This window comes from Benincasa hispida, chromosome 10, assembly GCF_027475165.1.
Source record: "Benincasa hispida cultivar pf3 chromosome 10, pf3_genome.v1.1, whole genome shotgun sequence".
Lineage (NCBI taxonomy): Eukaryota > Viridiplantae > Streptophyta > Magnoliopsida > Cucurbitales > Cucurbitaceae > Benincasa > Benincasa hispida.
The window spans coordinates 26,611,244-26,635,951 of record NC_143487.1 but is presented as its reverse complement, the minus strand read 5'-3'; the positions used below and the strand labels follow the sequence as shown (position 1 = coordinate 26,635,951).

Below are 24,708 nucleotides of genomic sequence, written 5' to 3'. Positions count from 1 at the left end.
AATGAAATGGACTTAAACTAAAGGACGAAAATGATATTTTATTTTATTTTATTTATTTTTTTAGTAAAAATAAAAGATATCAAGAATTTGTCTTTATTAAAATTACAATTTATCCTCCATGATGAAGAAACTAGAGGGCAAAAATTTTAATTTCATGGTAATCATGAGATTTTGCTAAAAGGGAAAATGAGTGGTTTTTTGGTTGGGAGAATATATTCCACATATCATATAAAAAAAATTAAATAATCCCACCATGATAATTCCAAATTGTTAATACAAAAGTTATTGATTGTAGGCAATAAATGTGGCCACACCATTAGGAATACAAAATTCACATGCCTTTTTACCCCTATTACTTTTCAATATAATAATAATAAAATATATTATTTCAAACTTTTATTTAGAGTTCAATACTTCTAACCCTTTTTTCTATAAATAAAAAAGGACAGTAAGTCTATTGACTTTGATAAAATGACATTATATTTACAGGACACAACACCTCTCATTAATTATATGCTAAAATGAAATTATAGTTAGTTTAATTTATAAGATATGTATTTTAAAAAAAATTCAAAAGATACACCAAAAAAGTTATAAAATTGATTAAATTCTAACATATATAGTTCTTAATAATGGCGGAAGGGATATATTAAAAAAAAAAAAAATAGTAGGTAGAGAATTGAGAATAATCATTGTTGCATTGCATATTTAAATTAATAATGATATGATATTGTTTCAACTTTTTAATTCTTAATTCTTGTGTGAATCTAATTCTTCAAGTTTGAATAATATTGATGCTTTTTATATATTTATTTATTTATTTTTGTTTTCTGATATACAGCTTTATGTTATTTAATTTTCCATATAATTATAATGCTTATTACAAGTGTGAACTTTTCATAAGGTTTGCTTTGACCTTGCCCTCCTACCTAACCAAGTTTCTTTTTTTCCATTTTTTTCCTATTTCAATTAATGGCATCCAACTTATATAGATTTTAATATTAAATATCTTAACAAATAAAATATCCAAATTATAGAACGACCTATAAATTAAAATACTCCAAAAATGCCCATTTGGAATAATAAGAAATCTTTTTCTTTTTTAGAAAAAAAAATAAGAAATTATTTTCAATTCTTATACTCTCTCCCTCCCTTTAAATAAAAACAATTCTATATATTTGCAAATATTCTTCTTAAATTAGTTTAATAAAATTTAGGACGTACAAGATATTTTTGAAAGTGATTTTAAAATATATCAAATTATTTTTATCATTTTAAGATTACTTCAAAATCAAATATGAAAATAATGTTTAATAAAATCAAAATATTCAACTACTAAAGAGATGATTTAGAATTTAGAATGCTTTTGACTTTATAAGTGATTTTAACCATTTAAAAATCACTTCCAAATATAAATTTACTTTTTTTTTTAAAATCAACCTTATAATAATAAAACCATGAAATGCATTTTTTTTATATATAAAAAGCATAATCAAATTATTTAAAGAAAATGAATTTTATTCACATAAATAGTATTAATAATTTATCTATACAAGTTGATATTGAATTCTAGTAATAGTTAAATATAAAAGTTACACGATGGATTTAAAAAAATTAAAGGTTAAATTATAGGTTTAGTCCTTTAAACATTGAGAATTGTATCTATTTGGTCCTTAATATTTTTAAATTAAAGTGTCAATAGTTGTCTCTATAATTTAAAAATATCTAAATTTGCAAAATTTCATTCAATGTCACATTCAAAATTTTTAAAAATTAATTAATCTATTAAGTATAAATTTGAATTTTACATCTAATTGCACAAATTTTACGTGTAATAAATTCCGGTGTTTAAAAATATTGAGTTGGTCGAGATTATTTGATAAAAAAATTTAAAATCTAGAGATCTCTTCTCAAAATAAAAAATTTAAAGATTTATTACAAGACAATTAATCACAAAATTTGAAAGTTTTATAATTTATTAAGATCTTTTTTAAAAAAACAACTTATTGAAGACTTAAAAAGATTTAAAAAGAATAAAACTTACCGGCCTTCTGTCAGTAGCCAGCATCCTACAATTGCCACGTGGCCATTTTATTGTGCCACGTGGCAACCCTTCTTTTTATTTTTATTATTTATTTTTTTTAACACAGTTTTTAGATTTTACTCTTTGTTTTCGCCTTTTTCCTTTTCCTTTTTTCCTTTTTTCATTTGGGTGACAATGGTATTTCTTTTTGTTTTTCTCTTTTAATTTTAAAATACTATTTAACAATATCAATTTTATTTCAAAAAAAGAACGATGATTTACACAATACAATTTATTTTTAATTAATCAATTAAAAATTGAGAATTTAAAATAATAAGATAGAATAATATGTTTCGTAAGCTAAGGCTTTACATAATCCATTTATATTTTTGTTTTATAAATTTTTGTTATCTTTTTATTTTCTTTTCTCATTCACACTACATTTATTTACAAATAATCAATTGAACATTGTGAATTAAATATAACAATGTGAGAAATACGTTTCATAACCTAAATAACATTTCTTTATTTTTTTTATATATATTTTTGCGATATCAATTTTATTGTTTATTTTTATTTTCAACTCTCACCTCTCAATCGCTCAGTTGAAAATACTACATAATACTATTTACTTTTTGAAAATTAATAAGAAAACAAGTTTTTTTTAAAAAATAGAATCATTCAATTGAACTTTTCATCAAACATTATCATCATCGATCTTTACTAATTCCTTTGATTTAGAAGAATGGACAAGGTTTATTTTTTAGTACAACCATGTAGAGAGTTTCAAATTCTTTCAACCAAATATTTTTGGTTGAAAGGATTTTTAGAATGAAAAATTGATAAATGAAAAACACAATTTTATCATTAGTTTCATTTTTCTCTTTTCAAAAGTTATTGTTAATTATTCAAAATCTAACATTTTTATTATGTTGTTAGAGAATGTACAAAATATAAAATAAGCAACAAATTATAAGTGATATGAATATAATATAAAAATAAAATTTTTAACTCGTTTAAAGATTTTAATATTAAGAAAAGAAAAAAAATATTATTTTATGTTATGAAGCATATTTCTTATCCATTTATTTTAAAATCTCAAATTTAAATAAATAGTATTGGTATAGATGAGAAAATAGAATAAAATAAGAATATATAGTTTATAAAAAGAAAAGAAAAGTAAATAAATGTCATCATTATCACTTACATGAAAAAAAGAGGAACTGTGAAAAGAATAAGAGTAAAAGCTAGGTTAAAAAAAGGAAAAAAAAAAGTACGATTGCCACGTGGCAGCATAAGAATGGCCATGTGGTAATCTGTAAGAAGCTGGATGGGAGGGTAAATTTTTATCCATTTAAAAATCACATGCAAATCATAAGGAATAAACTTTCTATTTTCTACCTTGTTTTACTGTATTATTAAATTGAGCCATTGCATTTAATACAACTAACACATATTTCTTTTTATTACTTATTTTATTTATGGTTAAAATACTATTTCATGTGCACTGAGGTTTCTTCTCCAATAGGTACTCCATTTTAAAAGGTCTAAATTTTGTTCCCGTATTTTAAAATAGAGATATGAATGAGATTTAAAATACAAAAATAGAAATGATATTTCAACCGGGGATTTTCGAAAATCGAAAATAGAAAAATAAAGAAAACTATTTACATAAAATAACAAAATTTAATCTTATTCGATAGAGGTCGATAGAAATTTATCAGTAATAGAAATTAACAAAAGTCTATTATTGATACTATGTGATAGATGTTGATAGAAATCTATCCGTATCTATCTATGTTTTTCTTTTACTATTTCTGTAAGTTTTATATTTTTTCTATATGTGAAAAGTTACTAATTTGATCATAGAATTAAATCGAGTTATTATATTCCCTCAAAATCACTGATAACTTTTTTTTCTCAACAAATCACACCAAAATAACAAGCATCACTCAAATTTAATAAAAATTGGCCATTATGTATTTGATTCTCACAAATTTTTTCTAATTTATATTAATCTTTGCATTTAAGAAGGTTTATACCCACGTGAATTAAATTTATAATAGATAATATAAATTCATTCATTTATAAAAATTTAGAGTTTACCATATTAACAACAGAAGAAAAAAGAAAGAAGAAAAAGAAATGATTCTATTTTATTATATGTTTTACATAAATTTGAAACTGGCGTTATTCTGCAATCATTCCAAAATTGATTTAGTATGCAGTAGATTGCGCATTTAAAAAGAATTATGAAACATGAACAACTGTGTATTTAGAATTTAAATATATAAAAGGAATAGAATTGAAAGGTTTAAGAAATGAAACTGGATTCGTTGGGATTGGGAAGAAAGAAAGTTGACCCAACAATTAATTAAGCAAATCGAATCCAGCTGATTTTTAAGAACGGTTTGTTTGATTGAATGGAACTGTAAGAAGAACAGCTCGTCTCTTTAATTACCAATTCATCGAAACACACAGCAAAAAGAAAACGTCAGTGTGTCAAAGTCCCAGAAAGAAATATACCAACACGAGAGAGAAAGAGGGAAAAAAGTGGTCTCCTGACTCATCTCTTTGTATTTCTTTTCTTGTAGAGCTTCAAAAGTTGCTTCCCCAACTAATATTCTTCTCTTTCTATCTTCAATTCCCCTCTATGTTTCACTTTCCCCTTTCCTCCACCTGAGTTTTCAAAAGGGTTGTCACAAAATTTTGTTATGGGGTGTTGTGAATCCACTTTTCTGACAGAAACCCATCCCGAAAAGCTTCAAACCCAGCAACCTGCACCTCCCTATGCTGCGGTGGAGCCGCTGCCACCGCCGCCGCCACCGCCTGCTGTTGGACATGACCCGACGCCGCCGCCCGGGGAAATGGTTTCCACTTTCTCCGAGTTTTCCTTCTCGGACCTTAAGGCTGCTACCGACAATTTCAACTCCAACTTCATAGTCTCAGAGAGCGGCGAGAAGGCTCCCAACATTGTGTATAAGGGTCGACTTCAAAACCGCAAGTGGATCGCTGTGAAGAAGTTTAAGAAGGTGGCTTGGCCGGACGCCAAGCAATTTGTGGTACTTTCTTCTTGCTTCTTGTTTTCTTTCTCTATGAAGAATTTGATTGTGTTTTGGTGTTTTTGTGGAGTTTTTGTTGATTTTGCAAACTGGGTGTGTGCAATTTTTGGGGTAATTTTCTTTTTTAGGAAGAGGCTTCGGGAGTTGGGAAGCTACGGCATCCAAGGTTTGCGAATTTGATAGGGTATTGCTGCGATGGTGATGAGAGGCTGCTTGTTGCGGAGTACATGCCTAATGATACTCTTGCAAAGCATTTATTCCACTGTATGTTTCGTTTTTTTTTTTCTTTTTAAGTTTGTTACATCTCTATTCTTCATTCTCTTTTAGTTAAATCATCATGAACATTACTTGTTTTACTGGAAGTATTTAAGCACACATTTAGCATAATAGTTGTTCTGGAGCTAATTCCTCTGCAGCTCTTGCATCTTCTCTGTCTAATGTTAATCATTGTTTCGGCTCTTGGTTGTGTTCATTTATGGGAAATATGGGAAAGGAACATGTTTATGTCTGGAAGAATGATACTGTTAGGATGCAAACATAATCTTATATTACAATACTATTAGGCCTAAACCTGTGTGATTTTACTTTTGGTTAGAAGTGGGGATGATCTTGGAGAAATTAGGTAAAACCAAAAGCAAAGTCACATGGGTTTAGACCTGATATATGCTATATCATATTATTGTAGAGATATGGGTGGTCCATTGTCCTTGTAAGGCTTGTCACATTTCCATTATTCAGTAATAGTTCAAAGGGGTGACATTTTGCATTATGACAATGACCTTTATTAGAGTTGTAAGGGTGCTTATGGTTAAATTATGTATGCAACTATGTAAGATTGATTATTGAATGAGCTTGCTATGTTCTTAACTTTCTATCAAAATTTTCTGACAGGGGAAAATCAAACCATTGAGTGGGCCATGCGGTTGAGAGTTGCTTACTATATTGCTGAAGCCTTGGAATATTGTACCACTAAAGGCCGTGCGTTGTACCATGACTTGAATGCTTATAGAGTTCTTTTTGATGAGGTATCATTCTCACTAATTGGGATCTATTTGTAGTTTGTGATGTAAGGTTTATCTTCATTTCACTTTCTCTTATAGGGCGGCGATCCACGTCTTTCATGTTTTGGATTGATGAAAAACAGTCGGGATGGTAAGAGTTACAGCACAAATCTGGCCTACACACCACCTGAGTATTTGAAAAATGGTACTTTGATGTTTATCTTTTGCTTGTTGAAAACCTAGTATTTTTTGTATGTCAAAAGGTTGATAGAAAAGCAATAATAAAGCTCATTTTTATGTTTTGAGCCACCTTTATAAATTTACTAGTGTTACCAGTGCTGTTCTTCACTTTGATTTATCTATTGTAGGAAGGGTAACCCCTGAAAGTGTTATTTATAGCTTTGGTACTGTCCTCTTGGATCTTCTAAGTGGCAAGCACATCCCTCCAAGTCATGTAAGTAGCTAATTTTGTAAAATTGTTTTACATGCAACATTGTATGCTTGAATTTTTCTTCTTCATCAGAACAGTTGCATGAGAAAGTGAACATTTGATGATGTTATTATAAGGGGAGTGAGTTTTTGGGAATGAGATTTATCGGGGAAGTGATTGTAGTGCCAAAAGAATATTCTTTCCTTGATTCTTTAGATTTCCATTTGATTTTTCTGTTGTTTGAATATGGGGTACTGATAATTATTTATCTCGCAACTCTTTGAAATTATTGTTTCATTCAACACATGATTTAGTTTAATTAAAAGTCTATATTATAATGGTGCAATAGTTCTAAAGTGTACTTTTCACTGTCAACTCTTTCCTCATTTACTGAAAATAAAATGCCAGGCATCTAGAAATCCTGTGTAAAAAAATCCGGATGTTTTACTATTTTGTTTTGGGATGGTAATTGGTTTAAGCAAACATAGTGGTCCATCAACAAATGAGTTTAGATTGTCGTTAACATGTTCCAAAGTCATGTGCAAACCTCCATATCAGAAAAAGTAAAATCTTGTTCATTCTGGGGAGTGAGGTGGGGAACTTTGTTCTAATCTTTTGGAGAGGATGTAGGATCTACAACATGTTCTTCACTCTCATATTTGTATGATCCTGTTTTAATAGAGATTTAAAGTCTTCAAATTACATAAGTTTGATGAAATACATTAGCGAGTGCAGGCTCTTGATCTGATTCGAGGAAAGAATATCATTCTCTTAATGGATTCACATTTGGAAGGAAAATTTTCTACAGAGGATGCAACTGTGGTTGTTAATCTTGCTTCTCAATGTTTACAATATGAACCTAGGGACAGGCCTAACACAGAGGAACTCGTTTCAACTCTTGCTCCCTTGCAAACAAAACCAGATGTAAGGATCTTTGGTTGCTCCCTTAGGCCATTCATATCTATATTTTCAACACAGCCTATTACTTATCTTTCTAGTCCTCATTCTTAATGCAGTTATAGAAATAATATTTAGTCCATCTTTCAATATGTAGAAGAATCCTGCTGTTCAAAATTTAATTGGCTCAACGCTAGTTGCTTTTTGCCTTGGATGTTAATCTTGTCATCGTAGTCATTACCGAAGCACATACATAGACAGCTCCGGACATGTGTCTGACAAAAAATTTTCGTGTCCTATTATTGTTTGTTTTCAATTTAGACACGTGGGACGCTGTTGGGACACTTCCTAGACTAGCTTGGAATTTTTTTTAAGAGAAAATGGTCCAACCTTTTTTGCTGGACCCAAATTTAAAGTCCAAATCAATTAGATGTTAAACAAAGATTAAAAAAAAAAGGAAAGCCCGTTTTCTTAACCAAGATTTGACTGAAGCATAAAAAACTGAAGTAAGAAACCTAAATTTTTCATCTCCTACAATTGTTAATTTACTTGACATTTAATGCTTTTCTTAGTGGTGTACATTTAGTCTTTCATGTTAAATTTATATGTACCCTAAAAAAAAATATTAAAAATAATTTATCCTCAACTTGTTCGTGTCCTACTTTTTTTGAAATCGGCATATCGCTGTGTCATGTCGTATTTGGGTTTGTGTTCAGTGCTTCTTAAGATGTTATGATGGTACTATGTTGTTTCCTAACCTTTTTGTGATTTCATGTCTTGCAACTAGGTCAAATATGTTTCAGTAAGGTAAAAATGAGTATTGCAAAAAAATTTGTAATCTACGTACTGTGATACTATGGGTGTTTGTAGGTTCCCTCTTATGTCATGCTTGGAATGAAGAAGCAGGAGGATGCCCCAATACCCCCGGTAACCCCAGTAGTCCCAGTAGCACCAATAACTCCACAACGTCCTTTATCGTCAATGGGTGAGGCCTGTTCGAGGATGGATCTCACTGCAATTCATCAAATATTGGTTATGACGCACTACAGAGACGATGAAGGAACTAATGAGGTCGTCTCATTTATTCAACTCGTGTTTATAAGATAAAGTGACTTGTATGAGAAGGAAGGTTTTATAAGTTCCATGTAACAGACTAAAGTTCTGAGTGACGCTCAATTTTTTCAGCTATCTTTTCAAGAGTGGACACAACAGATGAGAGATATGCTGGAGGCAAGAAAGCGTGGGGATTTTGCCTTTCGGGACAAAAATTTTAAAGCTGCAATTGACTGCTACTCACAGGTATTCATCTAAATAATGAAATTGAAACTAACAGCTTTGCAGTTGTTTCAAGTTTCTTGTACGCTTTGTGTATGTATGTGCGTTTAGCTTTCCTGACAAAAATCTGCACTTAGACCAGAACAACTCATGGTGACATGACTTTTGTGGCTTCAAAATCTGCTTCTTTGCAGTTCATAGATGTAGGAACCATGATCTCCCCAACCGTGTTTGCTCGACGAAGCCTATGTTATTTGTTGTGTGATCAACCCGATGCTGCACTTCGGGATGCAATGCAAGCACAGTGCGTACACCCCGACTGGCCCACAGCCTTCTACATGCAATCGGTTGCACTTGCAAAGCTGGATATGCAGAAAGACGCCATTGACATGTTGAACGAAGCAGCTGCGTTAGAAGAGAAGAGGCAACGAGGTGGACGATGATCACTAAAATGAACTCAACATTGCTGTAATTACAAGCATACTGGTGTTGTTTGTTGCTGAGGCTACCACAATTTGTATAAAGTGTGAGCTGGTAATTTTCTTGGAAAAAGAAAATGTGAACTACTTACATTTAACTTGATTGTTCATGTCAGTTGAAGGGGGGCTTGTAAATTCAATCAATTTAAACCATCTCTATGGATATGACCTAGTTAGTTTGGTAGAGCCCCTTTGTCCAGAGTTTTTATTTGCAACATAGTAGTAGTGTAGATAAATCCCTGACCTTCTGATTTAAATCAAACAAAAGAATAATATTCAAACTTCCAAAAATCTCGTTATCACATTCTTTGATGCTTCCTACCAACATGATCTAAAATGTCAAGGATTGAGATTCTCTACCATGTCACATATTCATCTTTTAGAAGGGGTAATTGCAACAAGTACATTGATGGACTTCTGTCATTAATATACTCTATGGCTATCAATGATACAGTCTACTATTAATATACTTCTGTCATTAATCTAAATTTTGCTCTCTGTAACTTCTTTTACATTGTGTCATATTTGTTATTACTTGAACATCAATGGTTTCAGTTTGGTCATTGGATGTTCAATCTCTACCTGCCTTGTCATTCACAACAAATTAATCACAATGGTGTCCAACTTGAACTTAGACAAGACATCATTTCACTTGATTTTGTTGGATGTCTTGTCTTTTATTTCACATCCAATGCCATTGTTAGCTTTCAAATGTTAGGACAGAGGCTAGGAAAATGGGTTCAGTTTCAGTAGTAGACCTGGTTTTTAGGACTCTGCCAACATAAGGGCTCCTTGTCCTCCCCTTTCTCAACAAGAAGACATGACAACCAGATTCAAGGACATTACAATTATTACTCTTCCATTTCCTTTTCCCCCTTTTCTTGTTCATTGATATTGCATCCCAGATTTCTGTTCCTACCATTTAAAGAACTTTAAAGAACTTAGATGGTATAAGTTTAGTTTTGCTTAGCTAGATAGTAAAGGATCTAGATTTTATATTGTCTTAGAGCTTGTTTAAATTAGCCTTTTAAGTATTTAAAACTTTTTTTTTTACTTAAAAATACCTTTTAAGAACTTAAAAAATAGTAAATCCCCCTTAATAAGGTCGGATGCTTATTCCCCTTTGCATGGAGATGAACCGATGAAAGATGATAATGTTAATATTAAATTATAAATTTAGTCCTTGAACATTTGTGTTTATTTGGTGTTGAATTTTGAAAATTATTAATGTAGGTCTTGTTTGGTAATTATTTCTTTTTTTATTTTATTTTTTAAAATTAAGCCTATGGACACTATTTCCACCTTCAAATTTTCTCATTTGTTATCCATTTTCACCAATCATTTAAAAAACCAAGTCAAATTTTGAGAATTAGAAAAAATAGCTTTCAAAAAGTTTTTTTTGTTTTTCAAAATTGATTATGAATTCAACCATTGTACTCAAGAAAGATGAAAATCATGGTAAGAAATGTAGATGAAATAGGTTTGATTTTCAAAAACAAAAACAAAAAATCAAATGGTTACCAAACGGGACCATAGTTTTTAGATTTTTTGGGTTTATAAAAATTAATAGATCTACTAGAAACAAAAGTAAAAGTTTAAAGTTCCGTTAGACATCTAATAGATTAATTAATCATAAAAAATTGGTTTAGATTCTATTTTGGTTCTTAAACTTTAAAATACGTCCGTTTTAGTTCTTGAACTTTTAAAAACTGTTTATTTGAGTCTATACCGTTAAGATTATGTCACGTCTTTAAAGATGAAATTACATGTAGTATAGGTTGAACAAGATAAAAGTAGAGACAAATATCAACAACTGACGTGAATGCTACTATATAGTTTACTTTCTCCCATGGTTTTATCTCCTCCTCCAAAGAAACAAAAAGGAAAAAGAATCCCATAGTTTTGCTTTCATACTTTACTCAAAAGTTAATATTATTAAATACAGTATTCTCACGTTTACTAATTTAAAATCATACCAAACTGATTGGTATCTTTCGGTTTCAAAATCTTACATTTTACTTTCAAGCGAAAAATATGGTTAATACAATGACTTGGGATGAGAAAAAAATAAGGATATTTGTAATGCATAGTAGAATAAAAGAAAAAGTCTAAAAATATATTACATTTTTTTAAATATTTGTAAATATGGATGAGTTGACTAGTCAAATTTTGAATTTTTTTTTTTTAATTTTCAATTTCGCCCTCCCTTATCTTATTTTGTTATATAACTTTTTTTTCGACTTTTTATTTTATTTCTCTTCTTTGATTTTTGCTTCCCTCCCTATTTTCATTTTTTCATTTTATTTTCTTTCTTAGTTTTTGTTTCTTCTCATTTTTTTTTAATTTTATTCTTTCCTTTATCCGATTTTTGCTTCTTTCTTTTATTTTTTATTTTTTTATTTTCTTCTTTTTTTCCTTTTTTTTCTTTTCTTTTTTTTCTTCAGTTTTTGATTATTCCTTTTTTTTTCTTTCTTCAGCTCTTACTTATTCCTTTTTTAATTTTTATTTTCTTCCATTTCTCCAATTTTTGCTTATTCTATCTTTTTTTATTATTTTATTTTCTTGTCTTTCTCCATTTTTTTGCTTCCTCTCTTTCTTTTTCTTTTTCTTTTTTAGTTTTTCTCTCATTTTTCTAGTTTTGCTTCTTTTTGCTATTTAATTTTCTTTTTTTTTCTTCAGTTTTTGCTTCTTCCCTTTCTCTTATTTTTAAAATTTTTCTTTCCTTTATTTCAATTTTTTCTTCTTCCCCCCTTTTGTTTTTCACAAGAATTATGAGGTTGAGTTTCATACGCATGACTTGAAAGTATTCAATTCATAAGTGACTTAACACTAACAAGTCAATCATCAAGTTTGATTATTATAACAAATAATAAATATAAATAGCAAATGAAAGTCTATCAATGATAGCCACTAATCTTTTCTATCATTGATAACTTAATCTTTGATTATATTTTCGTACTTAATAGCCACTTGTAGAAATCTATCATTGATAGCCAACTTAGTGAATTTAATTAATAAAGTTGAGTGGAATGCCTAGAAATTATCACTAATAGAATGTTTATCAGTGATAGAAGCTATCATCGAAAAAAAAAGAGACTTATAAATATTTGGGAAGGACAAAAAATGGACAAAAAGATGTTTAGTGGTTATGATTGATAGAAGCTACTACTAATAGCATGTTACCAATAATAGTAATTATTTGGGTTTAAATTCTATTTATGCAACTAGCTCAAAAAATAAGGACTAGCGAAAACGAAGACAAAGGAAAAGATTGAGAGAGAGGGTGAGAGCTAGGAGAGTATTTAAAATAACTTTTCAGCATATTAACAAAATATATAAATTTTCTTCTCTTGAGAAAATTGAAGTAAAGTAAGCTGAACGAAAATATAACTACAAAAATAGAGCATTACTTCTTCTCTCTGCTTTTTTAAGGGGAAAAATAGAGCATTACTGTAACTATAAAGAAAAAGAAAATGAAAATTACAAAAGTTATATGAACTAAATGAAACCAAACTCAAATAATTTTCAAGATAAAAAAAATGTATTTATCCTAATATATAGGAATGAGTGCAACAAATGCCCATATAAGAGTTTGAGTCTCTGATCTCAAGAAAAGTCGTACATATCAATTATAGTTAATTTATGATCATGATGTTGACATATAAACAGTCAAATAGACTGACTTAGTGTTGGAAGTTACTTTTTTAAACATTATATGTTAAATAATATTTAGACTCTGTTTGATAATCATTTTGTTTTTAGTTTTTAGTTTTTGAAATTTATGTTTGTTTTCTCATCATTTGTTGGTAAGCTTTCCAACTCCATTAAAAACACACTTGAGTTCTATGTCTAATTTCAAAAACAAAATCATGTTTTCAAAAACTACTTTTTTTTAGGCTCTGTTTGGCAATTACTTGGGATTTTAGATTTTGAAGATCAAGCTTATAATCATCATTTCTACCTCTAAATTTATTATTTTGTCATCTACTTTCTACCAATGTATTACAAAACTTAGCTAAGTTTTGAAAACTAAAAAATAGTTTTTAAACACTTGTTTCTTTTTAGATTTTGACTAAGAATCAACTCTTTTACCTAAGAAGAAGCTGAAAACCATGTTAAGAAATTGGGAGAAATAGACTTAATTTTTAAAGACAAAAAGCAAATAGTTAATGACCGAGGTTTTAGTTTTTAAAATTAGATGTGATTTTTGAACACATATTTATAAGGTAAGTAATAAAGCAAGGAAACTATAAGTAGATGAAGTGTTATCAAGCCGGATCTTTGAAATCAAGAATATTGGTTTTTCTGTTGGGTACTTTGGGCGAGGGCTCATGTATGTGTTGTTATTGCCATTCTTTTGGTTAGGTAAGTTTGGGTAATTGTACTTGTGCGTAAGAGGAATCAACTTATTTCCTTTTACTACCTTTCTCCTTTATCAAAAAATTTACTGTTTTATTACTGTTTTCAAATTGATTTAGCAAAACGTTTTATTTTTTTTGTGGATATAAAATTATTTATTGAAATTAATTGTCATCCCCATAAGGCTTCTATTCAGTTTTGAAAAGACATATACATAAATCTTTCTTCTTCTTTTCTATTCTTCGATCTATGATTTTTGAGCTATTTTTTATTTGATTCTAATTCGTTCAATTCGTTCTCTGACGAGTGCACATCAAATGGTGATTGTTGTGTTAACCTTGGAGAACAACCAGCTTCTTGTTATTTAACATCAAGATCGCGCTGGTTTGTTTTCAAAGTAGTGGGCATTTAGCATCCATTACGTTGGAGGAGAAAAGTTTGACAACTCCTAGAGAGATAAAAACTTATAATAAATTAACTATGTGGATAGTTCATAAAAATCTTTGTGGGTTACATATGAATGAATAAAATTGCTATAATCTATGGAGATTCGATCATACATGTATACGTGAACGAAATAAAATAATATTACTAGAGCATTGAGGAGACAATTTTTGTCCCTTTGACTTGAAAGACAGCAATATCTGGCAAGACAACCATAATCCCAGCTAGCTAGCTGGAAGAGATTGGTTGTTTGATATGGATTAGATGATTAAAACCATTTATAAATTACTAAGTTTAGTCCCAAGTTTAATTTTGTCCTATAGATTTGGTTGTTTTTTTTGTACTTTAAAATGTTTGAATAAATACTTGCTGACTTTAAAATGTTCTTGTACTTATACTACCTACTATTTATCATTTCTCAATGATAACCTAATTTGCAAATGACACACATCTTTCTCGTTGAAAATTTTGAATTCAATTCTTCTTGATTTTTTCTTTTTGAAATTGAATCATTATTCTCATTTTTATTGATTCTTCTTGATATTTCAATTTGGGTTTGGATTCTTTCTTTTCGTGATACATGATTTTTTGTTTTTGATTAGTGATAGAACCACCATTGATACATGGTTTGTTCTCATATCATTGATATTTTAGTGATATATATGTTTCAATCAATGATGATTCTATCATTAATCAATGTCTCGATCGGGGCGAGGAATCCCTATTAATGATTGATAGGGTTGGCAAAATTTCTCGTGGGGTCCTGTCCCGATCGGGGCGGGGAATCCCTGGTTTGACCGGGGATGGTGTCAAACCGGGGACCTCTTTAGGGTCCTCGAACTGGAGACGGGGCGGGGATGGGGAGGGGTTCCTCACCCCATCCTTGATCCTAACCCCACCTTGATTAGATCTTTAATATATTTTTCTATATATATACATATATAATCTCTCTACCTCTTCCTCTTCCAAGGATTGGAGACCACTCATCCAACTCTTGGAGTCTTAAAGAATAACAAGGTTATTCTTGTGGTAGTGTCGGTGATCGTTGAGAAGATGTTCATGTAGAGAACAAGAGGAATTTCGAGAAGTTTGGGAATCTACGAAGGTAAGAATCATTCATCCTTTTGTTTCTTCCTTTATAATGCAGGCTAAGTATGATGTTTATCCTATTCTACTCTATTTTTGTATGCTGTCATTTGTTTCTTCAAAATAGAAAAACTGAATGCAAGACATTCTCACGCTTCCACTTGGGATTCGATCCCTACAATTGGTATCAAAGCTAATTTCTTGCATTTTATTTTTCACATTTTGGAAACAAAAATCAGTGTAGAAAGGTGGGTTTTAATCTGCATTTTTTGGCACTTAACTTTATGTTTTAATCCGATTAAAATGTAAGGGTCCGTTTTTTTGGGCATTTATATTTTACTATCGAGTTTGTAAGTCCATGTTGATCGAGGAGCAAGAGTTGCTGAAGAGATCAGTGAAAAATGGAGGTTTTCGATTTAAGTTTGAAGCAAGATGCAGCAAAAGGGAGCTTTCTAGACTGTAGCGTTGCAACACTGCTATTAAATTGTTGCTACACTGGGAGGCCGAGCGAGACGGACAATATTCGTAGCAATGCAACGCTACCTCCATGCGTTGCAACATTCTTTTTCTTGCTTTGTGTAATTTTAATTATTTTTTATTAATTAAATTAATATAAATTAGTTATATTAATTTAATTAATTTTTTAGGGTCAAAATTTGGTCCAATTTTTGCTATTTATTTTAGTTTATTATGCATTGGATGTGTTTAAATTAATGATTGAATTTATATTACATAATGTACGTCATATAGATTCAAAATCCCACCTTAGGATAAACATATCCATGCATCATGATGATAACAGACAAAAATGCACGTTATAACAGTGCAACTAAGTAAAACAATGAGGGAATGCGACGGTAAAAATATACAAAATCATGTCCAAAAGCGGTAAACTGAGAATATTGCGATTGCATACGCCCATCGCATAAAAACAGATAATTTACTTATTTTGTGATCCAAGGAATTCAGTGTCCGCGCGCATTGAAAGATTACGACCGCAAAGTCATGCGATCGTATGCGCGAGAATTTGCTCAAGAAGGTGGCCGTATAAAGACGGCACATCAAGGTGAAAGCAAATCATGATGGGACGGAAAGCTGATGACAGTCGAATCCGAATTTAGTTGACAAGTCGTTAACGACACACTGTAGCAAGTACATTCAACTTTTCGGTGACCATTAATCGGTGCATCAGACAAAAGATTTAATGACCTCCCATCATTGCAATCATTAGAGAGAAAAGCTTCTTCACCTTGAGCACTATAAATACCGAAGGCCACAATTGATAAAGGAGGTCGCCATATACAGAAGATAGATCATATACAAAATTAGATAGCCGTTAGTCTGTAATAGTTCTTCTTATACTTAGAAGACGGAGGTGAGCGAAGAGAAGAAGATACCGAGAGATCATTCCTGGATAGGTTGAAAGACTGTCGGGGAGCGCTATACATGGAGAGAGGGCCGACACTTGCGAAAGCAAGGATATTCTTCTGGGCAGAGTAGAGTAAAAAACAGTGTAAAAGTCACGGGAAGCAAGACATTGCTACCAAGCTTCTTATCCCTACTTTCCATTGTTGTTTTGTATTCTGACTTTATTTATAAAATGGAATTCTCATCTCAACATTTGTTCAATCTCTTCACATTTCGCATGAGTAGCTAAATTTTTTAATGGGTTGAAAAGTACTTAGCTAGCATGACCTAATATCTTCACTTTATGCGTTTATCTTGTCTTAACATAGGATTGTCCTCTATCTCCCAACTCATCTGAAGTTTTGAAAAAAATAGACAAGAATGTAAAAATTGAACGACAAAGTACATCGATTTACTTTTCATCGAAACGTGCTTAGTGGAAAATGATAAAAAGACCTGGATAACAGGTGCCGCTAATCATATCTGTATTTTCTCTCAGGAAACAAGTTTCTGGAGACAATTTACAGAAGACAAAGCAACCTTTAAGGTAGGGACCAGGGAGGTTGTTTCAACTAAAGTAGTGGGAGATATGAAGTTATTTATAGGAGATAGATATATTCTACTTGAAATTACATTCCTTCTATGAAAAGGAATTTAGTATCTGTCTCATGTTTACTGAAACAAAATTACAAAGTTTCTTTTGAAAATAATGAAGTGTACATTACCTCAAAAGGTATCATATTTGTTCCGCAAAACTAGAAAATAACTTGTACATGTTAAAATGACAGAGATAAAAGCCTTTTTGAACATAGAGATGTTCAAAATAGTTGAGACTCAACATAAGAAAAGAAAAGTTTTTCCAAATGCCTATCTTTGGCCCTTGAGACTTGGTCACATAAATCTCAACAAGATTGAGAGATTGGTAAGAACAGTCATCTAAATCAGCTAGAAGACAGTTCATTACCTCCATGTGAGTCTTGTTTTGAGGGTAAAATGACTAAAAGATCTTTTTCTGGAAAAGGTTTTAGAGCCAAAGAACCATTAGAGCTGGTACATTCAGATCTTTATGGTCTGATGAATGTTAAAGTTAGAGGAGGGTATGAATATTTCATCAATTTCATTGATGATTATTCAAGGTATGGGTATCTTTACCTAATGCATCATAAGTTCGAAACAATTGAAAAGTTAAAGGAATATAAGGCTGAGGTTGAGAACCAATTAGGTAAAAAGCTTAAAACACTTCGATAAAATCGAGGTGGTGAGTATTTGGACTCAAAATTTCAGGACTATTTGATAGAACACGGAATTCAGTCGCAACTCATAACATTTGGCATACCTTAACAAAATGGTGTGGTAGAAAGGAGAAACAGAACCTTGTTAGACATGGTTTGTTCTATGATCTGTTATGCTTAGTTACCAAGTTCTTTTTAGGGACACGCAGTTGAAACTGCAGTGTATATATTAAACATGGTTCCCTCGAAAATGAAGGAATATATCAGCATGCAACGGAAGTAATAAGGACCAATAAGCATTCTAATTCATTAATTTTGGCTATAAATAAAGCATGCTCATACAATAACAAAAGAGTTTCAAGTGATACCTTTGTAGAACTTTTTGAATCTCGATTCTCAGCTGCAAAACTTCTCCAAATCTCATTGTGAACCACCTCAAGATCTTCCTCACTATTCTCTTGGAGCTTTAGATTGAGTTGTGGGACTTAAGATAAGCTTGAATGAAGGGAACTTGGAGAAGAACCCACTGCAACAACCCACTTGAAGAACAACTTCTTCAACTCGAATTTTCTATCAAAAACTCTATCAATCCCTCAATTCCACTCCAAGCTTCTCTATTTATTGTAGGACTTTCATGCAAAGAAGATGGTTGCATGAGATGCAACTCATGCTTGGAGATTTGAAGCAAATCTTAAGTGGGTTTAGTGTGAGCTAGTTGAAGATGACAATGGAAAAATTCACAATTCCATTTTGTGTTTTTCAATTTTCAAATTTGATTACTAAAATAAATTTGATTTCAAAAATTAAAATATTATTAATTTTACAAAATTATTAATTTTAATTAATAATAAATAATTAATTATAATTAATTTAATATCAAATATTAAATTAATTTTACACAAATTCCACCTTCATGAATTTAATATTTAAATCATATTTAAATATTAATTAATTCTCTAATTCCGTTTAATTCTAATTTGAATATTTCAAATTAACTTATCACGCTACTCTAAAGTAAAACCATTTACGAGCTAGTAGGGGGACCTCGCGGACCTATAGATCATGGGCTCCAACGATCCAAGATTAATTAACTAAACTCTTTGCACTGAATTAATCTCATTCATTACTAATAGGTCACTCCACTAAAGCCCATAGTTGCACTCCCCTCATTGTAAATATATTATGTTCATATGATTTAACCATAATTAGTAAGTCGACCCTTCACAGGTTGTTCGTAATAACAGTTGTGTCAAATGTCTGTTTTACCCCCGAGATTAAGTCTTATTCCTTAAGTTCCTATTTATTCTCTAATAAACAATTGGTTTGTGATCCAGTCACTAAACCAGATCCCTTTCAGCCTAGTGAGAGGATAAGGCCCCTTGTTCAAGACTTGGATTCAATACTTAAGAGAACAACCTTTCTCCTATCCTTAAATTGGGTTGGCGTGAATTCCGTCTTGTACCTTATATCCCCAGCTATCTACCCTGTCTTACCCCTGAAATGGTAGGCTTGTTAAGCTAACGCTATTGAGCCAACTCTCACCTATGCAAACCTAAGGATAATTCCGAATAAATAGGAATTCATAGTTAGCTCAGGATTAAGATCGAGTTACCTAGGCCATTTAAGTAAAATAGTCAGTAAACAACGTTATAAAGTTAGAGTGACTTATTTCTTGGTCCGATCTTATGCAAACTCATTGTATAGGATGCCCCACTCCTCATGTTAATACATGAACGAATCTGGATCACTTTGTTTGTAGTATTTTTACAACTCTTTGTAATAACTACAAAGTAGGCCACATCCAATAGTGTTACCAGATAAGGTACCTAACCTTAATCATGTACTATAGACCGTTTTGGCTATTTACTCGAACTTGATCTATCTCTATGTCTCTACGTAATGTTCAAGTATTTATATAATATCCATGGATCTTAGTTTAATCGATTTAGACTTTTACTATGCAATTTATAGAATCAATAATAAGTTTATCAACTATAGAATATGTTTATCTTTTTGCAAACTGCGAGTTTTAGAACATAAAACCCAATAGAAAAGTGTTTTTGAAACACCTTACGAGCTATGGAGAGGACATAAAGGTAATTTACATCACTTCAGGATCTGGGGATGCCCAACACATTTGTTGGTGCAAAATCCTAAGAAGCTGGAACGCCGTCCGAGGGTATGCCTATTTATAGGTTACCCTAAAGAGACAAAAGGTGGTTTCTTTTATGATTCTCAGGAAGATAAAGTATTTGTATCGACAAATGCAACTTTCCTAGAGGAAGACCATATTAAAAATCATCAACCTCGCAGTAGGCTAGTAATAGATGAAATGACCAGAGAAACATCAATTGCATCAATAAGGGTTGTTGATCGAGTAGGTCCATCAATAAGAATTGTTGATGGAACTGGTACTTCACATTCTTCTCAAGAGTTGAGAGTGTCTCGACGTAGTGGGAGGATTGTGCAAAAGCCTGACTGGTACATGAGTTTAATTGAAACTCAAGTCATCATGCCAGATGATGATTTAGAGGATCCATTGACTTTCAAACAAGCAATGGAAGATGTGGATAAGGACTAGTGGATCAAAGTCATGGACCTTGAAATGGAGTCAATGTACTTCAATTCAGTCTGAATTCTTGTAGATCAACTAGAAGGTGTAAAACCCATTGGTTACAAGTGGATCTACAAGAGAAAACGAGACCAAGCTGGTAAGGTACAAACCTAGATGTCTAGACTTGTTACAAAAGGATTTACCCAAAGGGAGGGTATAGACTATGAAGAAACCTTCTCTCCGGTTGCCATGATAAAGTCTATTAGAATACTCTTGTCCATAGCTGCATATTATGATTACAAAATCTGGCAAATGGATGTCAAGACAACCTTTCTAAATGGCTATCTTGTAAAAAGCATCTATATATCTCAACCAGAAGGGTTTATAGAACAGGGTTAAGAGGAAAAAGTTTGCAAGCTTAATAGATCCATTTATGGGTTTAAACAAGCATCTCGATCCTGGAATATGAGATTTGACACTACGATCAAATCTTATGGTTTTTAACAAAATGTTGTCGAACCTTGTGTTTACAAGAAAATTGTCAACAGTACTGTCGCTTTTCTGGTTCTGTATGTTGATGATATTCTACTAATAGGAAATGGGATAGAATTTTTGGCTGATGTTAAGAGATGGCTAGCTACGCAATTCCCAATGAAATATTTGGGAGAAGCACAATATGTTCTTGGGATCCGAATAATTCGGAATCGCAAAAACAGAACTTTAGCATTATCTCAGGCATCCTATATAGACAAGATGTTGTCTAGATTTAAAATGAAAAATTCCAAGAAAGGAATGTTACCTTTCAGACATGGAATTCATCTTTTTAAGGAACAAACTCCGAAGAAACCTTAAGAGGTTGAGGTTATGAAACGAATTCCATATGCATAAGTAGTAGGGAGTTTAATGTATGTAATGTTGTGTCCTCATCTCGACATATGCTATGCAGTTGGAATTGTCAACAGATTTCAGTCCAATCCAGGATATGAACATTGGACTGCCATTAAAAACATCCTCAAGTATCTTTGGAGAACGAGGGATTATGTGCTCGTGTATGGCATTAAGAAGCACCAATTCTGACTTCCAAACCGATATCGATTCAAGGAAATCAACTTCGAGATAAGTATTCACTCTAAATGGAGGAGCAGTAATATGGAGGTGAATGAACTCTTATACAAGAGTACTCTGAGTGGAAGCGGATCGTTCCAAATACATTGTGATAGAATTTCCACATTTACATTCAAACAAAATAAATATGCAATATACTACAAATTACCAGCATGCTTTAAAAAATAAATAACGAGAGAATAAGAAAACATACCAGTTGAAGATCCTTTCTTCACCGAAAACTCATTCTCTCTAAACGAACTACTGCTCTCACTCTTGTTGGAACATCCAAGAAATTATGCACCAAAACTCCGATCTTCTACTCATGAATGGCCTCCACATGAACACCGCAACAATGAAGATGACACCACCATTTAGAACCCTCAACATTCTCGTTGTGAGAATCCAAAGAGTGGGCTCTATTGGAATTTGGTAGAGTGAAGAAATATATAAAGATCTTATACAGCGACCAAGCAAGTGGGAGAAGGATGAGTCTATAGTATAGACAATGCTTGATAGTTTAGAAGAAGGTACATGATCGTGTAGCTAATACGCTGCGATTGTATAGACGATCGTTTTGTAAACACTTGACGATAGACGATCGTTTAGAAGAGGCGTGTGTGTATACATTCGTGTATTAACTTCGAGAACATATAGTCTCTTGTTTAGCTAAGCGATGGGCAATATACACTTTTCTTGAGTGAATGACCGATTTCTTTGCAAAATGAAAATGATTTTCATTTTATTCTTCAGTTATGAAAATTGAATGGAACCTTCCACTAACACACAGTTTCGAAGAAAACAGCGGGCACAATTATCCTATAATTGTCCAATTAAAATTAATAAATATAATCATATTATATTCATTAACCTATAGTTTAATATCACATATAAACCATAGTGTTTTCTCCTGCACTAGATATAAATCATATTTAAATCCATTTTCCTCCAAATAATGTATCTCATACATAAAGTCAATCATATCATATATAATTAACCAGTTCAATCATATCATATATAATTGAACTCCCTCTTGTCAATTTGAACATTTCAAACTAACCCAAAAACTGATTCTCAACTTGAATCCATTGAGCTACCAAGGGAACCTTATAGACCTATGGCTCAAAGCTCCAACAGTACGTGAATAGCTACTAAACTTTTTAGCCACGAGATCCACCATTCATTAACTGCCAGACATTCCACTAAAGTTCGACAGCTGAACTCTTCTTACCACAGATATATTTATGTGTCCATCAGATATAACCAAACAACAGTACGATAACCCTTCACAGATGCTCGTAAGGATAGCTAGGCCAATTTACCTTTTTCCTTGTAGTTACGTCTATCTCCTTAAGTACCATTGATCCATCTATTGAATAATAGAACATAGTCCTACTATGTGTGGACACCTCTCAGGCCATGAGAAGGTGTATGGCACCACATCATTAAAGCTCCTAGATCAGCCCTTAAGGGAGCAATCTATCTACTTGCCCCTACTTCAGGGAAGATGTGAATTCTATCTTGTGTAGCTGAGTTCCCAGATCCCAAATTAGACGAATCCTAAAAGTGGCAGGTTTGAGTCGGCGACCTGGCCACTCACACCTATGCAAATCAAAGGACCTCCTTCAAAGGCAGGAGTTCCCAACCCACTCAGGATTGACGTCATGTTACCTATGGTCATCCTAGTGAAGTGAAGTCTCTGTCATGAATGACTTTATATAACGAGACGTTAACACTTTGTGGTCAGGTCTTATACAAATTCTTTGTATATGACGCCCCTGCTCGTATGTTGTCACACCCCCTCCCTAGCCTTAGGCCCCCAAGACTTGGAAGGGAGCGTGAGGGTACACCAGTAGTATTCCAAGACAACATTTAAATTTAACATTTCCCCCACCCCATCTATTAAAGACTTTAACCTGTTTACAACACTCTATCTAACTTTCATACACATAGTTCAATTTCCTATATTCTTTATTACATGATCCGAGCCATGCCTTGAGAATTTACCAAGTTCTGGTGTGTTGGTGGTTAGTAGACTCCTTCCTGAACGCTCCGCTTTGCTACCTGAAGGGGGGGGGGGGGATATAAGAAAACATTTGGAAGAGTGTGAGCTATTAAGCCCAGTGAGTGGTGCTTTTAAAATAATAATCACTTTGAAAAACATATTTTTGGGAAGGCAATCACATAATCACAAATTCAATATAATGGACATATTATCAATCATAACAACTTTTTATGGAAACTTTCCTATAACCCACTTTTCCCACCAATGTGCACATCGACAATTCTTTTTCCGCTAGTCATGCTTAGGTAACTTGACTATATTTTCCGCCGGTCGTCACTGACTATTATTTCCCGCCGACCGAGGCTGACTATATTTTCCCGCCATGCACCTTTTATTAAGCACGCTAACTTATGTAGTCTGGGTATAATCTCAGTTTCCATAGAAATTCCACAAACAATATCATGGAAACAACATAACATCATAAGCATGCATTTTTCACTTACATATGCATTTATCCACATATCAACGCGTAAAACTAAGTAAACACTCACCGCAAGCAAGTTTTTCCACTAAAATCACCTTGAGAATACTTTCCTGAGAATTCCTCCATATCAATGGAAATTTCTCAATTAATACTTGTTATATCAATAAATAATGTCAAAATAGCCAAAATATCATTATATAATGAAAATACCAGCTTACCCTACTCCAATTTAGCCAAAATCCCAAAATTAGCCTCTTTAGAGGTTATTTGGACCGTGGTAGGCAACTGGGCATTGGGCAGTAGGCAGGGTGGGCGTGCTGTGTCGCACAGGGGGCTGGTGCATTTGGTCGTGCATTGCGTTGGATGTGCGTTGCATTACACGGTGGGGCTGCTGCGTTGGGCGTGATGCGTCACACGGGGAAGGCAACTGTGCTGGGCTAGCGCGCGGGATGCGTCGAATGAGGCACACGGATGGATGCAGCGCTGCGAGGCGTGTGCGCAGGGTGGGGCTGGCTGTGCGTCCGGCTAACTCAATGCCTCACCAATGAAACCTTTGTTTCTTTTGATCTCCAATCAACTTGGCAGCCTAATAACTCAAATGTAATTCTCTAAATATGCTCTCAACACAAGATTTAGGTGATGGTATGAATAAATTCCTCTTGCCCAACCCCTCTATTTATAGCCATTCCAAACTCACCCGCTTGTGACAACTCAACTCCCATTTGTCTCACTTTGGAGCTGCCAACACGTAGTCTATTCAACCTAGCCTTAAGTTGTTCTCATCTCAGCTTGCCAGCCAAAATCTCATTTTTTGCATGAAATCTCCTTCACCCACCTCCTGCTTGGGGTGATAAGACTTCAATTGC

At 32.5% G+C, this 24,708-nt stretch overlaps 1 protein-coding gene across 4 annotated transcripts; it reads left to right on the top strand.

Moving 5' to 3' along the window:
- The first annotated feature begins 4,339 nt into the window (after positions 1-4,339).
- On the top strand, positions 4,340-9,458 carry LOC120088564 (serine/threonine-protein kinase BSK1-like). Of its 4 annotated transcripts, none has more exons than XM_039045960.2 (9): positions 4,340-5,085; positions 5,214-5,349; positions 5,977-6,110; positions 6,186-6,237; positions 6,455-6,540; positions 7,252-7,440; positions 8,284-8,484; positions 8,599-8,712; positions 8,883-9,458. In XM_039045960.2, exons 1-9 carry the CDS (start codon positions 4,738-4,740, stop codon positions 9,129-9,131), a joined length of 1,509 nt encoding a protein of 502 aa, XP_038901888.1. In that variant the 5' UTR covers positions 4,340-4,737; the 3' UTR covers positions 9,132-9,458. The 4 variants fall into 4 exon arrangements, with proteins under 4 accessions (XP_038901888.1, XP_038901886.1, XP_038901885.1 ...); XM_039045958.2 differs by having other exon boundaries at positions 6,186-6,291; XM_039045957.2 differs by having other exon boundaries at positions 4,342-5,085; positions 6,186-6,291; positions 7,243-7,440.
- The last annotated feature ends 15,250 nt before the right edge of the window (positions 9,459-24,708 follow it).

Coding starts and splice junctions, on each gene's coding strand:
- LOC120088564 (XM_039045957.2), top strand. CDS start 4,738: ATGGGGTGTTGTGAATCCACTTTTCTGACAGAAACCCATCCCGAAAAG. Junction 6,292..6,454: donor ACCTGAGTATTTGAAAAATG/GTACTTTGATGT, acceptor TATCTATTGTAG/GAAGGGTAACCCCTGAAAGT. Junction 6,541..7,242: donor AGCACATCCCTCCAAGTCAT/GTAAGTAGCTAA, acceptor GAAATACATTAG/CGAGTGCAGGCTCTTGATCT.